Raw genomic sequence first — 22,696 nt, 5'->3', positions numbered from 1 at the left:
CCATAATAACACCATGTCAGCATCAATCCCATTTCTGGCAACGTTATCGTTACAAATATTACAATATCTTCGGTTGCTTCTCCTTTTAGCTTACTCTTTTTATTGCTGTATCTTAGTTATCTTGTTAATAATTAAAGTTTTATGATTTTTCAAGCACAAAAGGAAAAAAAGATGTATAATAACAAAATATCATGCTTAAAGCAATGTTGTACCTATTTGGGTACAGTGGTCGAATCCATATAACATTTACACCTTTATCCAGATCTCTGCTACGATGAGTTCGGCACGTTTTGACGTTTCTAATCGTTATAATGGCTTGGAGGAAGTAGTTATTGCTATTTTAAAAGAAAGTGACTACGAATTAGCGGTCATACTGCCAAAACCTAGTGTTGTGACGGATGAAGAAGATGCCGACGAGGACAGGTTACTGCCACATTGCTGCATGATGTATTTGGTCAAATAGAGGTATTTATGTGTGAGGAGGATAACAGTAATCCAAGTTCCGACGACGTTAGCAGCGATGATAAACCATTGGCCAAAATTACAAAAAAGTAGTCAAAATATTACTCCAAAAACAGGGGACTGATCCAACGAGTCCACAAGTATTTCTTGACAACTTCGTTACAAATGATAATCTCTTGGTGGATTTCAAAATAAAATATATATATATATATATATATATATATATATATATATATATATATATATATATATATATATATATGTCGAAAAACAGTGTTTTGAAAATGTTCATACATAATACAATATTAATAATTAAAGTTTTATGATTTTTCAACCACAAAATGCAAAAATTTATTGAATCGTAGCGTTTGTCTAAAATGATTTTTTCCCGAAATGTAACACTGCTCAAATCGCGAATTAGCACCCGACTTGTTTTGGTAAAAATTAATAAATTTGGAAACGACTCACCAAATGGATGTTTGTTTTCCTTGGATTTTACTTCGAAGCTCAACTGGAAAGAGAAAGATGAATTAATTTATTCTGACAAAAAAATGAATAAAATACAATACCTTTTAACATCCATAAAATAGCAATCCGATGATTTCAACAGCACTAATGTCACTAACATCACTAAAATCACCTAACAGCTACAACAAATATAATACGTATTTATCACTTAATTCGCGTAATAATTTTTTGTTTTTTGAAACTTCCTCCTTCATCATCTCTTCTGAGGAAGTCCATCACGATTTCTGTGGTCCCTGTTTTGAGTATGCGTTCTGCCACGTTGCTTTCTGCAAACTTATTTCCTATTTTTATTTCTATCTGTTTTCTTTCGTCATAGAAACGAGCGCATTTAAAGATTGTGTGCCATGTCCCACCCAAATTACGCAATCCTAACGTAATCCATCCACAACAATACCAAATCCAACCTAAACATGCAAACAATTATTATACATCATTTTAAAGAGAAAGCTTTGAGCTTTAATTTAGAACAAGTCTCATTCCTTAATTTCAATAAATACGGCTTCCAGGAATTTTTAAATTAGCATCTTTTTTTAACACGTTTAGGTTATACGAAAACGTAAGTTTTGTTTCAACATTTTTTTTCTTAATATTTTTCTAATCCAACTCAACAATTATTATACATCATTTTAAAGAGAAAGCTTTGAGCTTTAATTTAGAATAAGTCTCATTCCTTAATTTCAATAAATACGGCTTCCAGGAATTTTTAAATTAGCATCTTTTTTTAACACGTTTAGGTTATACGAAAACGTAAGTTTTGTTTCAACATTTTTTTTCTTAATATTTTTCTAATCCAACTCAACAATTATTATACATCATTTTAAAGAGAAAGCTTTGAGCTTTAATTTAGAATAAGTCTCATTCCTTAATTTCAATAAATACGGCTTCCAGGAATTTTTAAATTAGCATCTTTTTTGACATTTTTAGGTTATACAAAAATGTAAGTTTTGTTTCAACATTTTTTTTCTTAATATTTTTTTAATCCAACCCAACAATTATTATACACCATTTTAAAGAGAATGCTTTGAGCTTTAATTTAGAACAAGTCTCATTCCTTAATTTCAATAAATACGGCTTCTAGGAATTTTTAAATTAGCATCTCTTTTTGACACGTTTAGGTTATACGAAAATGTAAGTTTTATTTCAACATTTTTTTTCTCAATATTTTTCCAATCCAACCCAACAATTATTATACACCGTTTTAAAGAGAAAGCTTTAAGCTTTAATTTAGAATAAGTCTCATTCCTTAATTTCAATAAATACGGCTTCCAGGAATTTTTAAATTAGCATCTTTTTTGACATTTTTAAGTTATACGAAAGTGTAAGTTTTGTTTCAACATCGTTTTTTTCAATATTTTTGCAATCCAACCCAACGATTATTATATATCAATTTAAACAGAAAGCTTTAAGCTTCAATTTAAAATAACTTTCATTTCTTAATTTCAATAAACTAATACCGAAAATGTTTATAATAAAATTTAGTATGAATTAATTATCTACTCGTTTTTACTTCACCACCTTCCTACAACAGATACCCAGGCAAAATCCGGATGCATACCATTATTTCTTGTAACAAAAATAACTCATTCTGAAATTGTGGGGTTACTTCAATTACAATTAAATTTCCCCGGTTAATCGTACATGTGAGATTATTAACGCACAATTTTAATTGTTATTGTTTTAAAAATAGTTAATCTGTTTTAATATGACTGTAATTAAATAATTACATATATCTAATTGTGAAATAATTGCGTTAAAATTGCAGTTTTAAAAAACTTTACAAAAATAGCACATAATGATTAAATACGTTCAAAACGACATATAAAACGATGTACATTTCATTTTCAGTTTAGTCAAATAAAATAACATCATGAAACTGTTATTATATCACTTCGTAACTATTTATTGCGCGATTAAGGTAAATCTTAAATTTTTCTCGATCTTATTATTTTTTTATATTTAAATTTTAGTACTTGTTAGGGATACCAACAGGATTAAAGAAAAAACTCCCATATCCTCTATATTTACTAATACAAGCATGTCTCGTTATTGCATCAATTATAATCATGCTGTGTTTGTCTTTTGCATTTTTATTAATTCAAATATTTTTATTCGGACTCGATTTATGGTTAATATTGAAACTAGGCAATAATTACGGTGGTAGATTACCAGGACAAGACGCTGTGTTTGAAAGTACAGAAGAAAAAATATCCATTGCAACCCTTGTAATTTTGAACCAGAAGGAAGATGATGAAGATTTCAATAAACGGATTCAAGAATTATTCAAAAATATACACAACTCATCCAAGAAATTATCTTACGTCGTCGAAAGTTGTTTGGGGTATAGTTATTACGTAAAGAACCAAGTTAATTCTGATGATTGTTGCGTTTTTACTAAAATTAACGATAAAGAATGTTTGACTCGTGACGAAATATTAGAACATATCAAAAAGAAGTCTTTACGTAATATGTGTAATGGGAAAAGATTGTGGTATGGGGAAATATTTACACAACGCGTTTTATGGAATGAAAAAGAACAACAAAAAGTGATAATAATAGTATTTAGGCATTGTTTAGGTGATGGTCCATCCCTATTAGGTATAGCCAAAAAATTCGCAACTCCCGACGTACAACCAAAACCTACAAAACTCGATCCAAAATATACAACGAAACCTATATTTACACTTGATGACGCCTACGTTTACCGAAACTTTTTAACATTTGAAAGAGATGGGCAAAAATTTGAAACAATAAATAACGAACGTCACATGGCGTTTTATATAGAACGTTGTATCAAGTATGTCCCGTTAATTAAAAAAATTAAAAATAAACTCGGATTAGGGTTTACTGAAGTATTAATTGCGGGGTTAATAGCTAGCATAGAAAAAGTTTTGGATAAACGAGACAAGGAACTCAGTACAGGTACAGTGGCTGTGGTATTTAGGCCAATCGATGAAAATTTAGTTAGTATTATTAACGGAACGTACGATTATAACGATATTGCAAATAATTCAACGATAATTGCGATAAACGTACCTCTCACCATGCAAAAGAAATCAACGATGATGGATCGAATTAAATTTCTTAGGGAAGAAATAAATAAAGCTAAATATTCCATTGACGGAATGGTAAGTTAAAAGGTTTGATCATTTCTAATTCAAAAATGTTCCAAATTTAAGGCGTTTTATTCAGTTTACAACATAGTACATATGATGCCTGCTTTTATACTAAAGTATTTGGTTACAACTATCATGAATGTAACATCGACAATAACTAACGTTGTAGGTTTTAGAGCGGGAAAACTAGCAGGATTTAAAGTGGAAGCAAATATTCCTTTTGTTCCACAGTTCTATACCTCACGTAAGTCGGTGTTTATTATAGCATAATAAATCGGATTTATGAAATAAATATTTTTTTTTAGGTTTTCTATTAACAATATTTACGTATGATGATCGTTTTCACTTGACTTTAGCTACAAAAGAAGGTGTTATGCATAGTGGGGAAGAGGTTCAAGAAGTTCTTGATAATATTTTTACTAATATTGATAAATTAAGTCACGAATTAGACTTAGAGTTGAATTAATTAATAATTTTAATAAATAAAAATTATAAAAAACTAGAATTGTTGTGATTGATATTATTTTGATCTTGACTTTATTTTAAAGGTAATATGAAAGTCATGACTGGTCTAAAAGAAAATTCATGAAATGTACATTTGACGCCACTGTATTTTTCTTATGTAATCACATTCAAAATTTTTTCTATGGATACGTTTTGTAGCTATGATTTTTTTTAGGGGTATGACCGATCTGGTCGTGCTATTCATCAAATTAAAGAGTATTATATAGCGAATAAATGTTATTAATACTTTTGTCCACGACTACCTTATAATATATACCTTATGAATGAGTTTTCTAAAACAAAATGGTAGTCATTTTTCACGGAGTGAATAATAACGGTGAATAATAATCATTATTCACGGGTAGCCATCTTGACCAGACTAATAATAATTATTTGAAACGTTAAAAGTTCAAAAAACGTCAATTTAATTCAATTTTTTAGAAGTTTATAAATGTTTGACATTAAAAGAACCTAAACAAATTCCTTTTTTCGTATGATTTAAGCATAAATTAATTAATTTTCGTAAAGAAAACGACGTTTTATAAAACTGACATTTAATTTTGACAAATTGTTGTGAAGTTGGTTACAAGTTAGTAACATTGAATTTGTGTCACATTGACGTTTAATAATAATAATAATAATAATGCAATTTATTAACCCTCAAAAATCTTTTACATATAAATCACTTTACATAATAAAGAAAATTAAGAAGGTTAATTAGGTAGCCAGGTCAGGCAACACCTTAGTAGTGAGGCCTGCTCTTCCCCTGCCTCCTATGTTCTATAACAGCAAATAATCCATAACAGCGCAAAAAAAATATATATATATAACTGAGTATAATAAGGAAAACTAATTCAATCTTGTCTGTCGCTCACATAGATACCGTCTGTATTTAATTTTAAACTTTGACACGTTTAACACTTAATGGGCGAGGAAGGGTGTTCCAAAAAACTGTGATGCCGTATGTAAATGAATTCCGAAAAGCAGTCGACGCGTGACGTGGCACCGTAAGTGAATCTTTTCTGCGAATATTGACATTATGTACATCAGTACGGTAGGTTATTTTATTACTTAAATAAACAGGAATTTTGTCTTTCAAGATTTTGAAATAAACTACTCCTCTATGTAGAGCCATCCTATTATGCATATTCAGCCAACCACACTCCGCCAATTTATGTGAAACTCTCTGATATTTTTGTATGCCATAAATCAGCCTGAGGCAGCTATTCTGGACATACTGCACCCTTCTTTGATTTTCTTTAGTTAAGCAGGGACCATAGACCGAATCATAGTGGTTGAAGAGAGATAAAATCAATGCATCAGTTAATAATCGTTTACTATCTACATTTAACACGTGTCGATACGGATAGAGAGATTTCAAAATACAATAAGATTTTTGTAATAGCTTATTTATGTGTGTATTAAATTTTAAATCATTGTCTATAAACAGACCCAAATTTTTAACGGAATCCACGTGCTGTAATTTCTGATAACCTACACTAATTTTAAGAATATCACTAACAGATTTGATATGATTTTTATTCCCAAAAATAATTACATTGGATTTAGTGGGGTTAATTTTTAGACCATGTGCCTCAGAAGCGTCAACAAGGGATTGTACATCCGAATTAATTTTGATAGCAGCATTGTTAGAGTCAGTGTGATGAAATGAAATTGATAACTGACAATGAGTATTATCAGCATAAACATGATATTTGCAAAACTTAAAATTTTTATAAAACGTACTCACATAAATTATGAACAGCAAAGGTCCACATATACTTCCCTGAGGAACTCCTTTAGAGATTAGTTCTCTTTGTGAGAAGACATCTTTGATTTTAGTTCGTTGTTCTCTGTTTAAAAGGTAATGTTTAAAAAACTCTATTGCTGTGTGACTCAGACCAATGTAGTGTAAAATACTTAGTAACAGATGGTGATTTATCATATCAAATGCTTTTGAATAATCCAACAATACAATCGCATGCATGTCACCCCCGTCGACGCTACGCAACACATCATCCACAATATCTAATAGAACAGTATTACAGCTACGATTGGTTGTCGGGTATGATGTTATAAATTTATTTATTTATTTATTTATTTCATGTGGGTACAGAAACAGGTCGAACCCAATAATACTGTACCACAAACAACCAATTGTATACAAATAAAATAGAATTACAGTTCACAATAATAATAATAATGAATTAACATTAATGGTACAAAAGGGATTCAAAGGGAAAAAAACTAAAACTAAGTTTAGGTGATATAAATATATCATATATCAAATATCAAATGAACGCTCGAGGCAACACACCAACTGCAGCAAAAAGCAGTTTTTTAAATGCATAGAAAGAATGCTGAAACAGATCTATGTTAACACGATTTGCCGATCTTGCCATTCTCAATAAAGGAGAGTTTTGACAGGCATTGGTTCTAGGAGTAGGTGTCATAAATAGAAAATCAAAGCGAAGTAATCTCGGAGGAACGTGAACACATATAGAACCAACAAGCATTGGAGAATCACACTTGTTGTTCAAAAGTTTGTAAAAATATAATATATCCCCACAAAAGCGACGCTGGTTGAGGGTTAACATACGAAAAGAAGTGCAAGTTGATTCGTAATCAATGTATTGAATGGAACATTTAAAACAAAGGTATTTGAGGAATTTAGATTGAATACGCTCAATTCTAGATTTATACGAGAGATACTGAGGATTCCAAACAACGCTGCAGAAGTTAAGTGTGCTGTAAACATAGGCAAAATAGAGATTTCTAATTGCAGCAATGTTTGAAAAAGCTACCGTTGATCTCATAATAAATCCTAACATACGCCAGGCTTTGGAGACAACAGTATCGATATGTTTATCAAATAATAATTTACAATCAAATGTAACACCCAAATCTCTAATAAATGAGACACGTTGCAACCTCTCACCAGCGACGCTATAATTGTAGTGGATTGTGTTCACCCTCCTAGAGAAGGAAATAACATTACACTTTGATAACTTTAATGAAAGGCGATTATTTAAGCAAAAAGCATGTAGATTGTTTAAGTCAGATTGCAGTTTAGAACAATCAAGAGGTGAGCGATACGGAGAAAGAGTTTTAAATCGTCAGCATACATTAAACATTGGGCATAATTAACGACGTCAAATATGTCGTTAACATAAATATTAAACAGTAAAGGGCCCAGATGGCTACCCTGTGGAACACCAGAAGGAACCGACACAGGATTAGAGAAAAAACCATTAACCGAAACAATCTGGCATCTCTCCTTCAGATAGGAAGCAAGCCATTGCAAAAGATTTCCCTGAACACCAAACTTCTTTAGTTTGAACAGAAGTAAGTTGTGATCCATCCGGTCGAAAACTTTACTAAAATCCGTATAAACTGAATCAACCTGATAAGAATCATCCAGAGTAGATAAGATATACAGGGTATATTCAAGCAAGTTACTCTCCACCGAGCGACCAGCAAAAAAAACATGTTGTCTAGAATTGATTTTAGACTTAAGGGCAAAGAATAGACGTACATGAACTACTTTCTCAAACACTTTCCCAAATGCTGGCAAAATAGATATGGGGCGGTAATCGGATATAGCACCACGGTCTCCAGATTTAAAAATGGGAAGAACAAAAGCCCGCTTCCACAATAAAGGAAAGACACCCATTTTCAATGAAGCATTAAATAAAATAGTTAAAGGAAGGGACAGAGAGTGTGAACATTCCTTGATTAAAATTGATGGAATACCATCAGTACCTATACTGTCTGTAACCCTGATGCCCATCAGGGCCTCCTCAACCTCAATTCTGTCAAACTGCATCTGACTCAAAGGAAGGGTATCCATTTCTATACTATCGACATTCTGCTGGATTGGACCAGGATCCACAAAAACCGAAGAAAAGAAATCAGCAAACAATGAGCATACTCCGACACCATCGCCGACAACAGTTCCATTCCATGACATCGTAGAAGGAATGACATCCGCACGCTTCTTAAACTTAGTAAAAGCCCAAAACACCTTTGGATCAGATTGCATATTACTTTCAGCTCTCTTAACATACTCCATGTAATTGTGATGGATTAGATACTTTGCACGACTCCTTAGAATTGAAAAAGTGAGGTAGTCAAGTCGGTTTTTAAAACGCTTCCATCTACAGTGCGCCCTCCTTTTCTCTCGAATTACTTTAATGGTACGATATGAAAACCAACTGGGAAAACCCTTGATAGCTCTGCGTTTTAAAGGGACAAATTCGCGAATAGCAGTATTAACATAGTTATAAAAAATTTGAACAGCGTCATTGATATCACGACCAGCGAGCTCTGATTCCCAGTCAATTCCATTAAAGTACTCATTCAATTCAGGAAACCGGGCTTTTCTAAAACAAAAAGCATCACCATGATGTATAGATAATGAACGAGTAAATGAAATTGAGCAGGAAAACTTTAAAGTGGAGTGCGCACTGTCCTCAGGAAGCAATGGATCACTACAAAGAGATAATTGATGTACATCAGCAGAATTCGTAATAACAAGATCAAGTGTGTTTACATAAGAATTTTTATGATAATTTAGTTGGTTAAGTCCGCAAAGGGAAAGAACATCCAGAAATTCACTGGAGCGGGCGCTGACGGATCCGGAAGCAGTGGCGAAACCGGAATCCAGGTCAAGTGACCAGTTTAATTCAGGCAAATTAAAGTCTCCACAAATTATAAAACGATCATTAGGTTTACTTTCGATAATTAAGGTTAATTGATTTAAAAAATTATTTAGGGAAGTAATATCGTGAGGGGGAATATAAACGCAACAAATATGAATCGTCGTGCATCCCGAGCGCAACGTTACACCGACAGCGTCAACACCAGTGAACCAGGCGGACTGAAGAATTGCAGGAAGATACGCTGCAACTCCAATAAGAATTCGGGCGATCGCATCTAAAAACATGAAAGGAGGAAGGAAACCCTTCAGAGGAATAAATACCGGGATGTAACCACGTTTCAGTGATGCACACGACATCAAAATCCGCATTCAAGAGTTTATTATGCAAAGATTGCAGTTTGGTGCGAAGACCCCGAACGTTCTGATAATAAAAAGATAAAGCCATTGTACAAATAATATCATCGAGAAAAAAATATACAGTAAAAAGCAGAAAAATTAAAGTTTATCAACATCGATGACTTTCCTAATTACTATAGGGCGCGCAGTTTCATTCTTACGGACGTAAACTCTACAATCACGCGTCCAGACAAACTTGTAGCCCTTCTCTCTGGCAGCCTTCCTTACGTTACTTAACAAAAACTTATTCGCAGGCGTCAGATGTTCGTTGATAAAACAGCGTTCAGAGACACCATCAATAGACAGGCCAGGTGGCGAACCCGGAGGACCAGAACGCTTCTTTAGCTTTGCAGCAGCCAGAAAGTTATCTCTGGTGAGACGACTACAAAACCTGACCACAATACCCTTAGGATTCGTTCCACGATTTTGTTTTTGATTTCCAGGACCGTGCGGGACACGATGAGCTGCGTCCACATCCGTTGAAGACACAGGAACCCCAATAAAATCACCCATGGTTTTCAACACCATCAAAAGGTCTTCATTATCTTTTTCCGGAACGCCCTGTAGTTCTAAGTTATTTCTTCGGGAGTATTGTTCCAGGTCACCAACACGACCAGACAAATCATCTACTTGTTTGCGCAGCGACATATTTTCGGCATTCAGCTTATCTATAATCTTCAATTGATCCTGAAAGCGTTTCACAGTCGCCTCAAAATCTGTTACCCGCTGACTACAAAATTGTACCGACTCAACCAATTCATCATATCGTGAAGTCATTCTCTGCATTTCTGTTCGCATTTCTCCAATCATCTCGCAAACAGTTTCAAGGGTGACAGAAGAAACATGATCGGCAGGAGTACCAGGAGGGGCACCAAAGGAATGAGATAGGCGATCTGCAAGTGGAACACCTCCATGATGCGCCAGCGACCGATAAGGCGACCGCAGACTCTCTGGCGATATCCACGCATTTGGCATGAAACCACGCCCGGCAAGCGTCACACTGAACTCCAGGTGTGTCTCTCCCCACCAGTTGACTACACCTCCCACAAAATTTCTTCTTCACTGGCATAACGACCGGTTTTATCGAGAAACAAGATTTACCGAAAATGAAGGCGAAAACCTTAAAAACTTTACACCCGTCTTAACGAAAACTCTCAAATTAGAGAAGATAATCACTAAATCACCGCAAATGTATACCAACTCATTAACGTATTTGTATACTAGCAAATCAAAACTACGCCGTCAAACGCTATAAATCATCCAAAAAAGACGGAGCACGAGAACAAACGTGTATTGAATCGCGAACTGTTTATGATTTTTGAAATGATTATGAAAGTAATGTTGCATAAACCTCGTATCTATCCTTCTGTACTGTTGTTTGAAGAATCTGGTTTGATGACAGTAAAACAGTTGTATGTCACGACAGTCGTGATTAAGGCAGTTAACACTCAAAGGGATTTAACATTCCCATCCCATGCCAGTTGCTATGTCTCTGTCCATGTACACGGTTTTTTTTTATGGCATATTGCCGGGGTTAATTTTTTCTTTCTTTTGCACTTTATTTACGCCTATCTTTGATTTTTCTATTGTGTCTCTGTATTTTTGTTTTCTTAACGTAAATAAAGGTATATTATTATTATTATTATCTTTTTCCCTTAATTGTTGCACTTGTGTGAGCGGCTGGCGGGTAGATCTTCTCTGCATATGTGGTATCACTAGTTCCTTCGCTAAATCTTTCAAAAACATTCTGCGTTTGTGAGTCACTCCTATGTTGTAGTTTGGAAGTTCCTTCGTAAAGACTATATATGTATTGAGTGCTGCAACATCAATTATGTTGAAGAAAAATGTCATGGGCCATCGTTTACTTTGCCTTTTGTATGTCGACACCATTTGATCCATGATGTCAACACCGCCCTTTGTTTTATTATAATGAGAGATGATTTCAGGCTTCCTCTTAGCGTCGTCATTGATAGATGCGTCGTGGTGCATGGTGCTTAGTAAAGTTACGCATTTGTTCTTTTTACGTGCGCAACTTACCATGGATACGTTATTTCGAAAACAAAACAATAAAGAGTAGACTACACGATCTTTTGAGGCTTTCAGTAAACAGTAAAAACAGTAATAACAGTAATATTTTTATCCAAGAGATAAGTTGCTAGCGGAACACTAGTGAAGAAACTGTCTATCGTGAGATTGCGACCAGAATTATGAATGCCACGCACAAGAGTTTGTACTACTTCAAGCTCCAGGTTTTTATGTGGAGGTTCTCCGGGCTGGCGACCAACATAAACTAAACCATCCAAAGCATAACCAGACGTAGATTCACACATTCAAAATATTTTAAGTCCATATTTTGCCGGTTTATTTGGCATATATTGAACAACTGTGCATCTACCTCTAAACCCAACGAGTTGTTCATCAATAGTTACATTAGTATCAGGTATGACGCAGGTTTTGCATTGCTGAATGAATAAATCCTAAATGTAGGACAACATTGCTTATTTATCGGTTTCCAAACGCGCATTCCGGGTTCTCTTGTCGTCAAATCCCGCATGAATAAGTAAACCACAGAATGCAAGAAGTTCATCAACAGTTACATCTTTCCACGGTTTTTCTTTTGCTCCATAAACACGTTTGCCCTCTAAATTAGTACAGTTCACAATTTCTTGTACAATAACTGGAGTTACAAATAACTGAAACGTTTCTTTTGGTGTTGCAGCCATATGTTTCCTTGCTAGTCCTAGCGCACGTCGAATAATGTTGTGTGGTTGAATTTTGTTTTTTGCTGGAGGTTCCAAACTCCATACCAGATCACTTGGAGCAATGTAACCGCTCGTTGAAGGCTTACCAATATCATCAACATCATCCTCTGAATTATCGTCACCATGATCAGAACTGGATCCAGAATACTCGTCAGGAACCAATTCGAAATTTCTATCTTCTGTGTCATCATTTTCTGCTTCTGACACATCACTTTCTTTAGAAGGCGGATCATCACATTCAGTTGCCTACTGCACCAATATTTCTTCATAACAGGGGTCACCAAATCTCATGCTTTTCACATCCCATTTTGACGCCATTATCATATGTATCTCACAAGTTCCCTCAATCCAACTTCTATTCCAACTGAATGAAAAACAGCTGCACCTACTTTTATACATCCAACAGTAATGCACGTTTTAACTTGTACAGACACGCACAATTCCGCGCAGCAGTGTTTGACAAATTATAATAACCCTCAACCTGTCATGAACAAGTTGAAACTTGCTCTATAGTAACTAGTAGTACACGGGCTTCGGAGGCCCGGTTTATGCAAATACGGGGTGCTAATGGAAATGATTTTTTTTTCGATTGCTAATTACACTTGAATGTTTTTGAATCAAGTGTGTATTGAATAAAGACGTGTTTAGAGCATATCTAAATGCTCAAGCCGATTGAAATTATTTTAAGAAAATTATGAGTAACTAAAATCTCGCTGGGCCTGAGAGCCCATGCCGTTTGGACTTTGTAATGCACCATCAACATTGCAACCAGCAATGAATCGCGTTATTGCAGGAACACCAGGAACTATCCCAGGTCCTCTGGCATACTATAGGAAATTTATTCGTGCCAATACAAAAATGTTGATGTCAATGACGAAACATCTATCCAAAGATAATCCATATTCGATTTCGTTCCTCAAATAAAAATTATCATTTTTCCAAATCAGTTTTTTTAAGCTAAACTGAAACTTTAGTATTATTTGCAGTGGTTTACATCCAATTTCAATTTATTTCATTTTCGCAAAGTTAATAATTAAAGTTTTATGATTTTTCAAGCACAAAAGGCAAAAAAATATGTTTAGCTACTTATAACAACAAAATATCATGCTTAAAGCAATCATAAAGTGGCCGAATCCATATAACAATTACACTTTTATCCAGATCTCTGCTGTAGTAGAAACCACGAGAGCTGGCAGTAACAGATCGCTTAAAAATGGTATGAATCAAGATATGGACGTACGACTTAGATTATTTCACCATATACATTTAAATGTAGGTTATGTTAGTAATGGAGGTTATATGTCAAACATTGTCAAAGATATTATTTAATGATTTTCCTTTCAAAGAAAACATTTTCGGCTTATGAAAACACTAACAGATTCATGACAACGCTCACAAGACGTTTCGATTTGAGGTTATAATTATAGAGTTACATCCTTTAGAATAACAGACGTACTTTTTCGACGTGGCCATTTGAATTGTACAGCAGACTAATGCTATCTCTTTCTAACACACATTACTCTCTAGCGGTTTGTGAACTACGTATGGCGTTTGTAAGAGCGGAAAACGATGATTTACTGCCAGCTCTCGTGGCGTCTACTATACAATGATTTCGGCACGTTTTGACGTTTCTAATCGTTATAATGGCTTGGAGAAAGTAGTTATTGCTATTTAAAAAAAAACTGACGTTGATTACGAATTAGCGGTCATACTGCCAGAACCTAGTGTTGTGACGGATGAAGAAGATGTCGACGAGGACAGGTTACAGGTTATTTGGTCAAATTTATGTGCGATGATAAATCATTGGCCGAAATTACAAAAAAAAATCGTCGTCACCAGCAACCAATATGGCGTAAGTGTTACCCAGGATACCCTTCAGGGAACAAGAAATAACTGATATGTTGGGCAGATAGGAAACTGTAAAAAAACAACTCAATGATCTCACTACAGTACAAATATTCCAAAAAATATTTAACGAAGAAGTGATTAACATATATACTAATCTAAACAACATACAGATTTCGCGATATAATAAAGTTCTAAAACTACTACCACGGACAAAATGTTTAAAGTTCGACTACTAATAAAAAAAGCTTCAGTGGGTTGTGATGCACGAACATATTTCAATTGATGAATCGATGGTAAAGTATTTTGGCAATCACCCTGCTAAGCAGTTTATCCGAGGAAAGCCAGTGTGGTTTGGCCATAAAAACTGGGTAGCAGCAAGTTCTACGGGATACTGCTATATTTTTTTATTTTATTTTGGCAAAGCCATCGAAGCTTCTACTAATCCATTATGATCAAAAGTCAAAACATTACTCCAAAAACAGGGGACTGGTCCAACGAGTCAACAAGTATTTTTTGACAACTTCTTTACAAATGATAATCTCATGGTGGATTTCAAAAAAAAAACTCTAGCGTGCAACTAGTACAATAAGGGAAAACAAAACCAAAAATGTAAGTTGAAGAGTACTAAAGAGACAAAGAAAGAAGATAGTGCGTCATATAAGCGTCTCAAAATATTATATGTCGAAAAACAATGTTTCGAAAATGTTCATACATAATACAATATTAAAAGTTTTATGATTTATCAACCACAAAATGCAAAAATTTATTGAATCGTAGCATTTGTCATGCACAAATCCAAAAATGATTTTTTCCCGAAATATAACACTGCTCAAATCGCGAATTACCATGACTTGTTTTGGTAAAAATTAATAAATTTGGAAACGACTCACCAAATGGATTGTTTTCCTTGGATTTTACTTCGAAGCTTAGCTGGAAAGAGAAAGATGAATTAATTTATTCTAACAAAAAAATGAATAAAATGCAATACCTTTTAACATCCATAAAATAGCAATCCGATGATTCCAACATCACTGTAATCACCTAACACCTAGCACAAATATAACATGTATTTATCACTTAGTTCGCGTTTTAAAGAGAAAGCTTTGAGCTTTGATTTAAAATAAGTCTCATTCCTTAATTTCAATAAATACGGCTTCCAGGAATTCTTAAATTAGCATCTCTTTTAACACGTTTAGGTTATATGAAAATGTAAGTTTTGTTTCAATATTTTTTTTCTTAATATTCTTCCAATCCAACCCAACAATTATTATACATCATTTTAAAGAGAAAGCTTTGAGCTATAATTTAGAACAAGTCTCATTCCTTAATTTCAATAAATACGGCTTCTAGGAATTTTTAAATTAGCATCTTTTTTGACATTTTTAGGTTATATGAAAATGTATGTTTTGTTTCAACATTTTTTTTCTTAATATTTTTCCAATCCAACCCAACAATTATTATACATCATTTTAAAGAGAAAGCTTTGAGCTTTAATTAAAAATAAGCCTCATTCCTTAATTGCAATAAATGCGGCTTCCAGGAATTTTTAAATTAGCATCTTTTTTTGACACGTTTAGGTTATACGAAAATGTAAGTTTTATTTCAACATTTTTTTTCTCAATATTTTTCCAATCCAACCCAACAATTATTATACATCATTTTAAAGAGAATGCTTTGAGCTTTAATTTAGAATAACTCTCATTTCTTAATTTCAATAAATACGGCTTCCAGGAATTTTTAAATAAGCATCTTTTTTTGACACGTTTAGGTTATACGAAAATGTAAGTTTTATTTTAACATTTTTTTTCTCAATATTTTTCTAATCCAACCCAACAATTATTATACACCATTTTAAAGAGAATGCTTTGAGCTTTAATTTAGAACAAGTATCATTCTTTAATTTCAATAAATACGGCTCCCAGGAATTTTTAAATTAGCATCTTTTTTTGACACGTTTAGATTATACGACAATGTAAGTTTTATTTCAACATTTTTTTTCTCAATATTTTTCCAATCCAACCCAACAATTATTATACATCATTTTAAAGAGAAGGCTTTGAGCTTTAATTTAGAATAAGTCTCATTCCTTAATTTCAATAAATACGGCTTCAAGGAATTTTTAAATTAGCGTCTTTTTTTGACACGTTTAGGTTATACGAAAATGTAAGTTTTATTTCAACATTTTTTTTCTCAATATTTTTCCAATCCAACCCAACAATTATTATACATCATTTTAAAGAGAAAGCTTTGAGCTTTAATTTAGAATAAGTCTCATATCTTAATTTCAATAAATACGGCTTCCAGGAATTTTTCAATTAGCATCTTTTTTTGACACGTTTAGGTTATACGAAAATGTAAGTTTTATTTCAACATTTTTTTTCTCAATATTTTTCTAATCCAACCCAACAATTATTATACATCATTTTAAAGAGAAGGCTTTGAGCTTTAATTTAGAATAAGTCTCATTCCTTAATTTCAATAAATACGGCTTCAAGGAATTTTTAAATTAGCGTCTTTTTTTGACACGTTTAGGTTATACGAAAATGTAAGTTTTATTTCAACATTTTTTTTCTCAATATTTTTCCAATCCAACCCAACAATTATTATACATCATTTTAAAGAGAAAGCTTTGAGCTTTAATTTAGAATAAGTCTCATATCTTAATTTCAATAAATACGGCTTCCAGGAATTTTTCAATTAGCATCTTTTTTTGACACGTTTAGGTTATACGAAAATGTAAGTTTTATTTCAACATTTTTTTTCTCAATATTTTTCTAATCCAACCCAACAATTATTATACATCATTTTAAAGAGAAGGCTTTGAGCTTTAATTTAGAATAAGTCTCATTCCTTAATTTCAATAAATACGGCTTCAAGGAATTTTTAAATTAGCGTCTTTTTTTGACACGTTTAGGTTATACGAAAATGTAAGTTTTATTTCAACATTTTTTTTCTCAATATTTTTCTAATCCAACCCAACAATTATTATACATCATTTTAAAGAGAAGGCTTTGAGCTTTAATTTAGAATAAGTCTCATTCCTTAATTTCAATAAATACGGCTTCAAGGAATTTTTAAATTAGCGTCTTTTTTTGACACGTTTAGGTTATACGAAAATGTAAGTTTTATTTCAACATTTTTTTTCTCAATATTTTTCCAATCCAACCCAACAATTATTATACATCATTTTAAAGAGAAAGCTTTGAGCTTTAATTTAGAATAAGTCTCATATCTTAATTTCAATAAATACGGCTTCCAGGAATTTTTCAATTAGCATCTTTTTTTGACACGTTTAGGTTATACGAAAATGTAAGTTTTATTTCAACATTTTTTTTCTCAATATTTTTCTAATCCAACCCAACAATTATTATACACCATTTTAAAGAGAATGCTTTGAGCTTTAATTTAGAACAAGTCTCATTGCTTAATTTCAATAAATACGGCTTCCAGGAATTTTTAAATTAGCATCTTTTTTGACATTTTTAGGTTATACGAAAATGTAAGTTTTGTTTCAACATTTTTTTCTTAATATTTTTCTAATCCAACCCAACAATTATTATACATCATTTTAAAGAGAAAGCTTTGAGCTTTAATTTAGAACAAGTCTCATTCCTTAATTTCAATAAATACGGCTTCCAGGAATTTTTAAATTAGCATCTTTTTTGACACTTTTAGGTTATACAAAAATGTAAGTTTTGTTTCAACATCTTTTTTTTCAATATTTTTGCAATCCAACCCAACGATTATTATATATCAATTTAAACAGAAAGCTTTAAGCTTCAATTTAAAATAACTTTCATTTCTTAATTTCAATACTGAAAATTTTTATAATAAAATTTAGTATGAATTAATTATCTACTCGTTTTTACTTCACCACCTTCCTACAACAGATCACCAGGCAAAATCCGGATGCATACCATTATTTCTTGTAACAAAAATAACTCATTCTGAAATTGTGGGGTTACTTCAATTACAATTAACTTTCCCCGGTTAATCGTACATGTGAGATTATTAACGCACAATTTTAATTGTTATTGTTTTAAAAATAGTTAATCCGTTTTAATATGACTCTAATTAAATAATTACATATATCTAATGGTGAAATAATTACGTTAAAATTGCAGTTTTAAAAAACTTTTCAAAAATAGCACATAATGATTAAATACGTTCAAAACGACATATAAAACGATGTACATTTCATTTTCAGTTTAGTCAAATAAAATAACATCATGAAACTGTTATTATATCACTTCGTAACTATTTATTGCGCGATTAAGGTAAATCTTAAATTTTTCTCGATCTTATTATTTTTTTATATTTAAATTTTAGTACTTGTTAGGGATACCACCAGGATTAAAGAAAAAACACCCTTATCCTCTATATTTACTAATACACGCATGTCTCGTTATTGCATCAATTATAATCATGCTGTGTTTTTCTTTTGCATTTTTATTAATTCAAATATTTTTATTCGGACTCGATTTATGGTTAATATTGAAACTAGGCAATAATTACGGTGGTAGATTACCAGGACAAGACGCTGTGTTTGAAAGTACAGAAGAAAAAACATCCATTGCAACCCTTGTAATTTTGAACCAGAAGGAAGATGATGAAGATTTCAATAAACGGATTCAAGAATTATTCAAAAATATACACAACTCATCCAGGAAATTATCTTACGTCGTCGAACGTTGTTTGGGGTATAGTTATTACGTAAAGAACCAAGTTAATTCTGATGATTGTTGCGTTTTTACTAAAATTAACGATAAAGAATGTTTGACTCGTGACGAAATATTAGAACATATTAAAAAGAAGTCTTTACGTAATATGTGTAATGGGAAAAGATTGTGGTATGGGGAAATATTTACACAACGCGTTTTATGGAATGAAAAAGAACAACAAAAAGCGATACTGATTGTACTTAGGCATTGTTTAGGTGATGGTCCATCCCTATTAGGTATAGCCAAAAAATTCGCAACTCCCGACGTACAACCAAAACCTACAAAACTCGATCCAAAATATACAACGAAACCTATATTTACACTTGATGACGCTTACGTTTACCGAAACTTTTTAACATTTGAAAGAGATGGGCAACAATTTGAAACAATAAATAACGAACGTCACATGGCGTTTTATATAGAACGTTGTATCAAGTATGTCCCGTTAATTAAAAAAATTAAAAATAAACTCGGATTAGGGTTTACTGAAGTATTAATTGCGGGGCTAATAGCTAGCATAGAAAAAGTTTTGGATAAACGAGACAAGGAACTCAGTACAGGCACAGTGGCTGTGGTATTTAGGCCAATCGATGAAAATTTAGTTAGTATTATTAACGGAACGTACGATTATAACGATATTGCAAATAATTCAACGATAATTGCGATAAACGTACCTCTCACCATGCAAAAGAAATCAACGATGATGGATCGAATTAAATTTCTTAGGGAAGAAATAAATAAAGCTAAATATTCCATTGACGGAATGGTAAGTAGGTAAAAGGTTTGATCATTTCTAATTCAAAAATGTTCCAAATTTAAGGCGTTTTATTCAGTTTGCAACATACATATGATGCCTGCTTTTATACTAAAGTATTTGGTTACAACTATCATGAATGTAACATCGACAATAACTAACGTTGGAGGTTTTAGAGCGGGAAAACTAGCAGGATTTAAAGTGGAAGCAAATATTCCTTTTATTCCACAGTTCTATACCTCACGTAAGTCGGTGTTTATTATAGCATAATAAATCGGATTAATGAAATAAATATTTTTGTTTAGGTTTTCTATTAACAATATTTACGTATGATGATCGTTTTCACTTGACTTTAGCTACAAAAGAAGGTGTTATGCATAGTGGGGAAGAGGTTCAAGAAGTTCTTGATAATATTTTTACTAATATTGATAAATTAAGTCACGAATTAGACTTAGAGTTGAATTAATTAATAATTTTAATAAATAAAAATTATAAAAAACTAGAATTATTATGGTTGACATTGACATTTTACACTAGTCTAAAAAAAATAATGAAATGTACATTTGACGCCACTGTATTTTTCTTATGTAATTAACATTTAAAATTTTTTCTATGGATACGTTTTGTAGCTATGATTTTTTTTTAGAGGTAAGTTGACTATTTACAGCATATCTCGAGTTAGATATGACTGATCTGGTCGTGCTATTCATCAAATTAAAGAGTATTGTATAGCCAATAAATGTTATTAATACTTTTTTCCAATCGGTTCGGTAGTTTTAAAATAATGGTCTATAATATGTAAAAAAGGGATTTCTTTTAGACAAAATGTGAACCAAAAATTCATTCAATATCGGTGGAGAGTCGCAGAAAAATTCTTTTTTACCTTCTAAGTAAATACGTGGTTGATTATAAAATGAGTAAAAGACAACAAGTCAAGAAAAATATGCGTAAATTTACTAATTCGGTACAAGAAAATTATCTGCAATACTTTGGAATAGCAGCTAAACATCTTCAAGAAGAATGGACACCAAGTTTTTTATGTCGTAATTGTCATATAAACCTTAGTGGGATGTATTTCATATTAAAAATACTTTATACTTTATGACTTTTTTTAACGTTAGGCGGTACACTTTCTTAGGGCTTATCATTATTATCGTTAGGCTTATAACTTTTTGGAGTAACATATTACAGTGACCGTGACAGGCCTTACACAAAGTATTATACATCAACTGATAACATATGCTTTTGACATTCCCGGTTTGTTCGAGGAGCTTGGCCAGCCTTAAAATGCACACGTGTGGCGGTTATTTATTGATAGCAATAAAACTAGTTTGAAACCACCATTATAACATTATATGGGAACACCATTATAAGAGGAAGCAATGGTCTGAAAAAAAAGCCACACCCTGGGAGAGGGCAACATTAAATATTTGCCTCTTATTAAAAAGAAAATATGCTTCTACCACCATTACATATAAAACTTGCACTCTTCAAGAATTTTGTGAAAGCGCTGGATATAGAAGGCAAAGCAGTTGCTTATTTAACCCTTTGTGTCCCGACGGTACTTTAAAGTACCGGTAGTTTTAAACACTCATTTTAAACTGTAGTCATCTATTCGGTACATTAAGAGCTGTTGGTACTTTCTACTATATAAGAAAGAATCTGTATAAAAAAATGATCCAACCCAACAATTATTATATATCATTTTAAAGAGAAAGCTTTGAGCTTTAATTTATAACAAGTCTCATTCCTTAATTTTAATAAATACGGCTTCCATGAATTTTTAAATTAGCATCTTTTTTTGGCACGTTTAGTTTATACGAAAATGTAAGTTTTATTTCAACATTTTTTTTCTCATTATTTTTCCAATCCAACCCAACAACTAGTACACATCATTTTAAAGAGAAAGCTTCGAGCTTTAATTAAGAATAAGTTTCATTCATTAATTTCAATAAATACGGCTTCCAGGAATTTTTAAATTAGCATCTTTTTTGACATTTTTAGGTTATATGGAAATGTAAGTTTTATTTCAACATTCTTTTTCTCAATATTTTTCCAATCCAACCCAATAATTACTATACATCATTTTAAAGAGAAAGCTTTGAGCTTTAATTAATAATAAGTATCGTTCCTTAATTTCAATAAATACGGCTTCCAGGAATTTTTAAATTAGCATCTTTTTTTGACATTTTTCGGTTATACGAAAATGTAAGTTTTATTTCAAAATTTTTTTTCTCAATATTTTTCCAATCCAACCCAACAATTATTACACATCATTTTAAAGAGAAAGCTTTGAGCTTTAATTTAGAACAAGTCTCATTCTTTAATTTCAATAAATACTATTTCTAGGAATTTTTAAATTAGCATTTTTTTTTGACACGTTTAGGTTATACGAAAATGTAAGTTTTATTTCAACATTTTTTTTCTCAATATTTTTTCCATCCAACCCAACAATTATTATACATCATTTTAAAGAGAATGTTTTGAGCTTTAATTTAGAACAAGCCTCATTCCTTAATTTCAATAACTACGGCTTCCAGGAATTTTTAAATTAGCATCTTTTTTTGACACGTTTAGGTTATACGAAAATGTAAGTTTTATTTCCACATTTTTTTTCTCAATATTTTTCCAATCCAACCCAACAATTATTATACATCATTTTAAAGCGAAAGCTTTGAGCTTTAATTAAGAATAAGTCCCATTCCTTAATTTCAATAAATACGGCTTCTAGCAATTTTTAAATTAGCATCTTTTTTTGACATGTTTAGGTTATACGAAAATTTAAGTTTTATTTCAACATTTTTTTTCTTAATATATTTCCAATCCAACCCAACAATTATTATACATCATTTTAAAGAGAAAGCTTTGAACTTTAATTTAGAACAAGTATTATTCCTTAATTTCAATAAATACGGCTTCCAGGAATTTTTAAATTAGCATCTTTTTTG

The 22,696-nt window shown here is 32.1% G+C and overlaps 2 protein-coding genes across 5 annotated transcripts; both read left to right on the top strand.

The window, feature by feature from the left end:
- Positions 1-1,820: 1,820 nt before the first annotated feature.
- On the top strand, positions 1,821-4,608 carry LOC111421019 (uncharacterized). Of its 4 annotated transcripts, none has more exons than XR_011640080.1 (5): positions 1,821-2,905; positions 2,958-4,115; positions 4,167-4,219; positions 4,273-4,347; positions 4,409-4,429. XR_011640080.1 is itself a non-coding variant. In XM_071195196.1 (5 exons), exons 1-5 carry the CDS (start codon positions 2,858-2,860, stop codon positions 4,567-4,569), a joined length of 1,488 nt encoding a protein of 495 aa, XP_071051297.1. In that variant the 5' UTR covers positions 1,822-2,857; the 3' UTR covers positions 4,570-4,608. The 4 variants fall into 4 exon arrangements, 2 of the variants coding, with proteins under 2 accessions (XP_071051297.1, XP_022909894.2); XM_071195196.1 differs by having other exon boundaries at positions 1,822-2,905; positions 4,280-4,347; positions 4,409-4,608; XR_011640081.1 differs by lacking the exon at positions 4,167-4,219 and having other exon boundaries at positions 4,409-4,498.
- Positions 4,609-18,476: 13,868 nt separating this feature from the next.
- On the top strand, positions 18,477-20,253 carry LOC139429360 (uncharacterized). The gene is made up of 4 exons (XM_071195052.1): positions 18,477-18,550; positions 18,603-19,760; positions 19,815-19,992; positions 20,054-20,253. The coding sequence occupies exons 1-4, from the start codon at positions 18,503-18,505 to the stop codon at positions 20,212-20,214; spliced, it is 1,545 nt and encodes a 514-aa protein (XP_071051153.1). The 5' UTR covers positions 18,477-18,502; the 3' UTR covers positions 20,215-20,253.
- The last annotated feature ends 2,443 nt before the right edge of the window (positions 20,254-22,696 follow it).

This window comes from Onthophagus taurus, chromosome 3, assembly GCF_036711975.1.
Source record: "Onthophagus taurus isolate NC chromosome 3, IU_Otau_3.0, whole genome shotgun sequence".
Classification (NCBI taxonomy): domain Eukaryota; kingdom Metazoa; phylum Arthropoda; class Insecta; order Coleoptera; family Scarabaeidae; genus Onthophagus; species Onthophagus taurus.
This window is presented reverse-complemented; position numbering and strand designations above follow the sequence as displayed.